The sequence below is a fragment of the Leuciscus leuciscus genome, assembly GCF_965113295.1.
Source record: "Leuciscus leuciscus genome assembly, chromosome: 23".
Taxonomy (NCBI): Eukaryota; Metazoa; Chordata; class Actinopteri; order Cypriniformes; family Leuciscidae; genus Leuciscus; species Leuciscus leuciscus.
This window is the reverse complement of record NC_138747.1, coordinates 3,146,712-3,155,603: the sequence shown is the minus strand read 5'-3', so window position 1 is coordinate 3,155,603 and position 8,892 is coordinate 3,146,712. Positions and strand designations below refer to the sequence as shown.

General features: G+C 37.9%; 2 protein-coding genes and 1 pseudogene across 3 annotated transcripts; 1 reads left to right on the top strand and 2 right to left on the bottom strand.

Moving 5' to 3' along the window:
- The first annotated feature begins 223 nt into the window (after positions 1-223).
- LOC309488003 (transcription factor HES-5-like) lies at positions 224-1,303 on the top strand. Its single transcript, XM_082156022.1, has 2 exons — positions 224-312; positions 423-1,303. Exons 1-2 carry the CDS (start codon positions 256-258, stop codon positions 825-827), a joined length of 462 nt encoding a protein of 153 aa, XP_082012148.1. The 5' UTR covers positions 224-255; the 3' UTR covers positions 828-1,303.
- A 2,956-nt stretch (positions 1,304-4,259) lies between these two features.
- On the bottom strand, positions 4,260-6,778 carry LOC309488004 (transcription factor HES-5-like). The gene is made up of 3 exons (XM_082156023.1): positions 6,650-6,778; positions 5,225-5,305; positions 4,260-5,118 (listed from the first exon to the last, which is right to left on the bottom strand). Exons 2-3 carry the CDS (start codon positions 5,279-5,281, stop codon positions 4,714-4,716), a joined length of 462 nt encoding a protein of 153 aa, XP_082012149.1. The 5' UTR covers positions 5,282-5,305; positions 6,650-6,778; the 3' UTR covers positions 4,260-4,713.
- A 736-nt stretch (positions 6,779-7,514) lies between these two features.
- On the bottom strand, positions 7,515-8,837 carry LOC309487988 (annotated as a pseudogene). Its single transcript, XR_014211725.1, has 2 exons — positions 8,607-8,837; positions 7,515-8,493 (listed from the first exon to the last, which is right to left on the bottom strand). The product of XR_014211725.1 is annotated as an uncharacterized misc_RNA (transcript).
- Between the last annotated feature and the right edge of the window lie 55 nt (positions 8,838-8,892).

The following is an 8,892-nucleotide window of genomic DNA, read 5'->3' as shown; positions in this document are numbered from 1 at the left end:
GCCTGTGTTGTGTTCGGTGTGTGGAAGACTATTCCCTCTGTGGGAGCCCTGAGGCCAGTTAACCATGAAATAATTGATGCCTCTTCTATTGTTGAGGACGCCTCACCCACTGGCCTCAGAGTGTGGGAAAGCTAATCCTGACTGGGACTCATGGCTTTGTAATGCTAATGAGCTCCTATAAATAGAGGAGCACAACCCTCATTCCCAACACAACCAACTTGCTCTCCTCAGAGAAACATCTCTCCATCTGAAAGAATGGCTCCAACTTACACGACTGACTACTCCAAACTTTCCAACAAGGAGAAACATAAAGTAAGTATTTTTGACCACTTAAAAAAAAAATCAGTTGTTTTTCTTTTATTCTGCTATGAATTTTAATCAAATGACGCAAAGAACTAAGCAAATGTCTCTTTCCTCAACAGTTGAGAAAACCTGCAGTGGAAAAGATGCGTAGAGATCGCATCAACAGCTGCATCGAGCAGCTCAAGTCCATGCTGGAGAAGGAGTTCCAGCAGCAGGACCCCAACACCAAACTGGAGAAAGCCGATATCCTGGAGATGACGGTGGTCTTCCTGAAACAGCAGCTGCAGAACAACACTTCAGCTCCACAGAAAGCCCACTTTGACGGCTATTCCCAGTGTTGGAGGGAGACCATGAGCTTCCTATCGGTCAACTCCAAGGCGGACGCTGTACGTCAACATCTGAACCACTGCCAAGAAGCCCAGAGATCAGCTAAAGACCTCATTCACTCGTCTCCAGCTTCCCATCAGCCCACCAAGGTGAAGCAGGAGCCATGTGCCCACAGACCACTCTGGAGACCCTGGTAGAGACTCCAAGATCAAAGACTTTCACGTGAAAACTAGATGGTGGTTTTACCATCTCTTATGTTGTAGGAGATAAACATTTCCATATTTCTATGTTCATTGCAAACATACGTTCAATCGCTTCATATTGAAAGTTTCGATTGTTTTATTCTTAATAAGATTTTCTTTGCTATTATTAGCATGGCATTTACCTTGAGTGTGTCTAAAGGCTTCCTTTTCCCAGTTCTAGTGTTGTTTGGCTTGCAAACAGTGATGTTGCTCAGAATCTGAGCTCTTTGTAAGGTCCTGATGGACGTTCATTTGATACAGCCTTTTGTGAAGGCTACAGAAAAACAATATTTGTTCTTGTGATGGCACTCCGGTGCATTGAAACATTGTAGACACTGTGTGTCTATTGCATTTAATAAAAGCAGTTAATTACTACAAATCCTTTGAATTCATTCATGTGTGTATATATCGTCCTAAATAAATGACAATGAAGTTACAACATAAACATTCACCATGTTATGCTAAAAACAGTGTACAGTTCTCTGTTCAGAGCAAATTGTAATAGAAATATTTCAATGTATTAGATATATTTATAGTATTGCACACAGATAAATAATAGTCTCACATCTGAATGGTTTTTAATCACTTCAATATCTGTAGGTAAGTTTGCATATACCTGAACATGTTTAATATGCAAATCATTGCATATCATTATTCAGGGTTAGTTCACTAAAACTATAAAAACATATTTGTTCCTTGAAATAAGGAATAATGCTAACTAAAATAAAATATTAACTTTTTTTATATAAATATAAACTTATTAACATTTTATTTTAGCTAACCCATCTCTCATTTTCATTTAAGTTTAACTTGATATACTAAAATAAGTAAAACTACAACAAAAAAAAAGTTAAAAAAAAACATTATGACAAAAACAAAAAAATACTTTAACTTTAACGACAATTAAAATGAAAACTGATCATTCTAAATATATATATTAAAAAAATGCATTTGCATAGTTGCATTGAGGTATGGTAAGATTAAATATTAAATAATTGAGTACAAATTGGTTTCATATTCGGTAACAATATTTTGAGTTGCTGACCTCCAACCTCAGAAACACATGTTGAGTTTAAAAGAGAAACTTTTTTAATTATGCAAGACTGATGCACTTCTTTATTCAACATATTGTTTTAATGCAAAATCTTTGTGTCATTAAAAATATTCTAGGGCAGCCCACCCAACGCAGGTTTCTTTTCTCCTAACATGATTTTATCACCTATAAACACTATATGCTGGAGTTCGGACTGATGACACACAGACGTGCTCCATTTACAATCCTTTGTCCTCATGGGTCTGAAGCGTCTGATGCTTTCCCACACTCACGGGCCAATCACAAGGCTGTCTGAAACACTTGATAACATCAGCAGCTTGGACCTGAAGAGGACAAGAGGAGGAGGAGGGCGATCCTGAAAGGGGATCTATCAGATACTATGTGTGTGTGTGTGTTCACTAGAGGTGTGCCGTCTCCTGATTACACTGCCTGACACCCTCAGAAACCAAAGGATTCCCGCTCCTGTAAACTAAACGGAGGCACATGGCCATCCTGACGTCTACTGTATTTGCCCTACAGTCGCATAAAGTGCGTCTCACCTTCAGTGTATGCGGTGAGAAAAGTGTGTCAGCACTTTAAACACTTCTAGCCGAATCCTCAAATCTCAGCAAATAATTCTGTTCTGAACTTCGCTTTATTTAACTAAAGTATAAAAATGCATGTAAGTGTAAAAATTATCAAATGACATACAAGTAAATCACATCAACAGTTCATAACAATAGTATTTTGAAACAATTTATTTGTATAGCATTTTATTTAAAAAATAAATAAATAAAAATTAAGTATACTTGCATTTAATTTACACCTAAAAGATTTTATTAAAAATAAATACTTTAGCTGGAATATTCAATTTAAATAAATTTTTTTTAATGTTTTTTATTTATATATTCTTTTTAGCATGTTAATTGTTCCGAAGCCATATTTCCACCTTGTAGAAAATAAAGTTTCTGAAGTATAAAGAACTTTAAAACTTGCATGACCTGTAACAATACATCACTTCAAGTTTGCAACAAGTAGATTCAAACAACAAGTGAATGGCTGTTTCCCAGGGGGCTCAGCGCTGAATTAGGGGCAATAGAAGGGAAGGGTCAGGATTCACACCACCATACCTAATGGATGATTTAGTACGGCACACTTCCTTAATGTCGGATCTGAAACGGGAGCCAGAGTCCGCGGGTGTGGGAAATCCTGGGAGAAGCCGGCCCCACACATGATCACACACCCCACACACACACACACACACACACACACACACCAGCTGTCTGATGAAACCAGAGCTGACAGCACACAGTGCCTATTATCAAGGGTTTCAGAGTACAAACACCAACATTAAGCCCCTGCGTTCTTTCTCACACACTGAACTTTAATAATCATGCTCCTGGTACACACTCAACTAATACATGGCACTGATTACATTATTTATATATAATAATAAAAAATATGTGGGCATAGGACAGATTTTAAAGTTGACATCATTAAGGCATGGGTATTTGATATCATCCTGATCATCAAATATAGATATTTCTAAAGTTATATTGGTGAACGTGATTTCAACAAGTGCAACATGAACATTTCAATCACCCAATCAGATTTGAGAGACAAGTTTACAGTTTATGTCAAGCTTAGGCTTACAAACAGGATTAGGTGCTTCTACATCAGCGCTATTCATCTATTTCCCTCTGATTTTAGGGGTAACTTATGGGTACACTCTCAGAAAATAAAGTACATAATTTAGGGGTACAATGGCTTGTCACTGGGGCTGTACCCTCAAGGGTACAATATTGTACCTTAACCTTTAAAAGAAACGGTACATATGTGTACCTTTTAATGCTTTTTGACCCTCAAAAAGGTAAATTTTTGTACCTTGAGGTCCAATAATAAGCCCTATGGGGTACGTTAGTGTAGATTGTACCTTGGGGGACAGAAATGGACTCCTATGTACCCCTATTTCTGACAGTGTAGGGTTAAGTTTAGGGGTGGGACTAAATTTATCTGACTTTGCAAAATCCTGGTGAGCCATTCCTGACGCATGGTTTTACACTCATTTAATAGTCAAAGTAAGGGATTGTAATTGTAAGGGTCATTTTTGGAAAATATACCCTGATAGATTGATCCACACTCCAACTCTGAAAGAGATGGTCATTCAGGTAAAAGTGTAAATGGACTCCCATTAGCTGAAAACGAGACCACTTGACAAGCAACGCGAGTGGTTTGTTAAAAAAACATTGTTTAAATGTCAAAAGTCTGTTAATCAGACAATGCAGAATAAAGCATTTGTTTTGATTAATCAATTAGAGGAAAAGCAGGATTGTTTATATTCAAATAGAGTTTATTTTATGTGACCGTATGTTTGCACAATTAACATATGTCACCATATATTAGAAATAAGTGAAAAAATCACATCCTTCATAAGAAGAAACAATAACATTTGCATTTACAAGCAGTGATAAAACATATCAAACATTGCAAATAATTACTTTGTCATCGACTCCACAGGAGTTAAACCTCGACTCTTCATCGTGAAGATTATTTATATTACTGTCCATCCATGAGGAAAACTATAGAGGCATGTTTACAATAAACCTCCGATCATAATACAATCATCTGTAGAAGATCAGACTTTCACATTGTGAAACCCATTTCCTTCCACAAACTTCAAAGTGAAGTGCCATAAAAAGACATTCTTTCAAAAGAAAATGAACATAGAAAAGGAGTTATCTCCTACAACATAAGAGATGGTAAAACCACCATCTAGTTTTCATGTGAAAGTCTTTGATCTTGGAGTCTCTACCAGGGTCTCCAGAGTGGTCTGTGGGCACATGGCTCCTGCTTCACCTTGGTGGGCTGATGGGAAGCTGGAGACGAGTGAATGAGGTCTTTAGCTGATCTCTGGGCTTCTTGGCAGTGGTTCAGATGTTGACGTACAGCGTCCGCCTTGGAGTTGACCGATAGGAAGCTCATGGTCTCCCTCCAACACTGGGAATAGCCGTCAAAATGGGCTTTCTGTGGAGCTGAAGTGTTGTTCTGCAGCTGCTGTTTCAGGAAGACCACCGTCATCTCCAGGATATCGGCTTTCTCCAGTTTGGTGTTGGGGTCCTGCTGCTGGAACTCCTTCTCCAGCATGGACTTGAGCTGCTCGATGCAGCTGTTGATGCGATCTCTACGCATCTTTTCCACTGCAGGTTTTCTCAACTGTTGAGGAAAGAGACATTTGCTTAGTTCTTTGCTTCATTTGATTAAAATTAATGGCAGAATAAAATAAAAACAATTGATTTTTAAAGTGATCAAAAATACTTACTTTATGTTTCTCCTTGTTGGAAAGTTTGGAGTAGTCAGTCGTGTAAGTTGGAGCCATTCTTTCAGATGGAGAGATGTTTCTCTGAGGAGAGCAAGTTGGTTGTGTTGGGAATGAGGGTTGTGCTCCTCTATTTATAGGAGCTCATTAGCATTACAAAGCCATGAGTCCCAGTCAGGATTAGCTTTCCCACACTCTGAGGCCAGTGGGTGAGGCGTCCTCAACAAATCAAATCAAACATTGGCTGTACAAATCTCACAGGACTTACAATTTACCTTATCTGGTTTCAATTAATCAATAGGTCAATCACTCTTTCAATAATTAAATTGAGAGTTTCATGTGATTAAACTGCATCTTTATTTAATTTTTATCTAAACTTGATGCAAACATTATTTTAACTAACAAAATCCAGTGCTGGGAATATATACTTTTACTTTAAAATTGTAATATTTTATATATAATCGTAAAATGTAATTTTTTTTACTGAAACTAAGATGTTGCTAAAAAAAAATATTAAGTAATATTCTGATATTATCTCAAGAATTATTCTTACATTATCCCCCAAGTCACTGTACATTATTCGTTCATACTAATAATAGTGTCTGTTAATAATATCTGTACTGATGTGGTATTTAATCAGAATATTTCACTGATTTCTATCACATTCTCTTTAAGTCAAATTAAAGCAGGGCATTTTTCACAAAACTTTTTCACCTCCGATAAAATGAAAGGGAAACGTTTAATTTAACCCACGCACGTGCAGATTACATTTGTTAAAATCACATCCGAATCAGCATTTCTTTGGAGACGCTCTGTAATAAACTGGGACCTGAGGCTGGGAAAGTCCGTTTTAATTGGAGCAATAACACCTCAGCACTGATCAAAGACTCTATTTGAAGCGTGTCTGTCTGAAGCGTGTCTGTCTGAATCACACCGAGTTGTTGGTCTTGTCAACACTACTGGACTTCTGAGCAAGTATCAGGCACACTTTTAGTGGCCCGTGACAGTGTTTTCCCACAGCGGGAGAGGAAGGAAACTCGCGTGCTATAAAACCACCGTCTCACCATTGGATTTTAAAGCTCGCGGCTCCTGCTCCTCACTGATAGGCTGGCAGTGTCGGAAAGCACGCGAAGCGCGTCAAATAACCGTTACCTCAGGTATTAATAATGGTATGAATACAGCAAACCGCTGCACTTCGTGGGTAGGATATATATAGGGAAATCATCTTCTCGTCATATATATATATATATATATATATATATATATATATATATATATATATATGACGAGAAGATGATTTTACACAATTTGCTGTTTAAATCTTTGTATTATGACACCAGGCAGTCAAAATCAAGGTCGTGGGAGCATATTATGTCATGAGAACCACTCTATCTCTACCTTTCGCTTGAAATTTACTGTAAAACTTACCTTTTTTCCTCTTACGTCTACGCAGTTTCGAAAGACCCTTGTTGAGAAGATACGGAGAGACAGAATCAACCACAGTATCGTACATCTGAGAAAGTTATTTCACGAAAATACACAGATGTCCGAGCGTCACTTCGTTAGACTCGACAAAGCCGATATTCTGGAGATGACCGTTGACTTTTTAAAAATAACGCGCCAATTCCAACTACGTTTCCGGATTCTCGTCACGTGTCACTCCACGCACACCTGAAACCCGATGACAGAGAAGCGATCAAACGATTGTACGTGCTGCAAAGGACCAATCAGATGCAATTAATGGCCTCCACGCAGAGTGGATTGCTGCACTAATCACCAAAACGACCATGGTTTCTAAAAATGTTATCAGATATACCAAAATATTTGTTTACAGGCATATTTACTTCGTTTTAAGATTTGCTGATTTTTAATGCAACATTCACTGTAAAAAAAAAATTACATCGCCAAGTCAAAAATTTCTAGTGACTGATAACATCTACATTTTTAAATTAGTCTGAAGTATTATTTCTCATTGAGCCAATGTTAACAGACTATTGCAACAAGAATTGCACTTGGGCCAATTGAAAAATTTAGATGTGACCAGTCAATTAGAAAATTTTGACTTGGAGAGGTTAGAAATTTTTCTACAGTGTTTGCATGCTATTTTGAATTTACAATTTTCGACAAGCATAGAAAATCCTATTAATCGATGCCTTTTGTAAAGGCTGTTTTTGTTATTTAATCAACTTATTTTATCTTGCTGTAACCAATACCACTTATTAAACATTCCTTGCATTTAAAATGTTGTGCTCATAAGTTTCAAACCCAGTGAAAAGCAAAAAGTGATTGAAGAGCAATTTAATTTATTACATCTCAAATGAGAAAGCAGATGTTTTGCATATTGTAGGCCTACATGCAATGTCAAATACACAGGTATATTGATACAATACAAGTGAGTCGTTGAAAACTTCATAAAGTTTTCATCACAAAACAAGCCTTTATGAAAGGAATGGGTTCATTAAACAAACTTGTTCCAAAAAGGAACTGTTTACAACATAAATGACAAGATTTGTCCAAACATGCTCAAAAAATGAGAAATAACTGTACTCAAATGACTCATTATGAGGTTTTAAAATAATTAAATCTAGCTTCAGTGTGAAGCACAAATTGAGATTACTTAAAATAAGTAATAGAACCCATCAAAATAGAAGGGAAATATCATTCTTTCTATAAACAGAAATGTTTTTAAACCGATTTATGTTAAAATCAAACAAAGTTGGAAGCATTCAAACAGCTGAATAATTATAGCTTGCACATTATGCATCCAAAGGCATTACATCTAATGTAAAGTAAAGTGAAGCAAAGTCTTCACTGTATCATAACATACTTTATAATACACATTTTTTTCCAAAAAGAAAAACACTTTCTCAAAAATAGAAGATAGAAGAGTCTAGTGTAGACGTTCAGTATGAGCTGCTGGTCGCTGTAAGATCTCCCAAGGCCTCCAGGTGGCGCTCTTGTTGACCTTCATCTCTTTGCTGAAGGTGTTCTGGTCTGAGCGGCTCAGCCGAGGCTCCACACTTTCCCTCCTGTTCTGATCACATGATGTCTGCAGCTTCTGGAAGAGCTTCTTCTCTGGCTCTGTGTCTTCATCTCATCTCTGGATCTCACGGACACACCTGGAGAAGCCTTGATTGACAGCATGTGAACTGGAACTGTGAGCGTCATCTCCAGGATTTGTGCTTTCTCCAGCTGGGAATCAGGAGCCAGAAGACACTTGAGCTGCTGATGAGACCATCTCTGTGCATCTTCTCCACTATTGGCTTTCTCAGCTGCAGATGGAGACAGAAAAGCATCAGGAACGTGTCTTGGAATAAGCAGTGATTGAGAAGAGTCGTGAAAGCTGCTGATGTAATGTTGCTGGAAGGAGGATCATGTGATGTACCTTGTTGTTGAGAGGGAGATGCTCCTTTGAGATGATTGTAGGTGTCATGTCTGGATCTCTGTGCTGTAGATCTCTGTGCAGAGCGAGTCTGATTCACACCGGCTGCAGATCCTCTATTTATACTCACAAATCTCCATATGAATGTGTGAGGCTTGAGCTTGTTGGAGTTTCTCACAGTTTGGAGCCAATGGAAGAGCTCAGACAGACAATGAGGGATGTGGGCCGCCACATGCTCAATGATCCTCTATCAGGGGCTCGAAGCCGTGAATCTGGGAAAGTCCTGACC

What these genes read in the sequence shown, in the direction of transcription:
- LOC309488004 (XM_082156023.1), bottom strand. Translation starts at nt 5,281, where the DNA reads ATGGCTCCAACTTACACGACTGACTACTCCAAACTTTCCAACAAGGAG. An exon ending in CCAACAAGGAGAAACATAAA is followed by an intron (nt 5,119 to 5,224) that starts GTAAGTATTTTT and finishes TTTCCTCAACAG; the next exon opens with TTGAGAAAACCTGCAGTGGA.
- LOC309488003 (XM_082156022.1), top strand. Translation starts at nt 256, where the DNA reads ATGGCTCCAACTTACACGACTGACTACTCCAAACTTTCCAACAAGGAG. An exon ending in CCAACAAGGAGAAACATAAA is followed by an intron (nt 313 to 422) that starts GTAAGTATTTTT and finishes TTTCCTCAACAG; the next exon opens with TTGAGAAAACCTGCAGTGGA.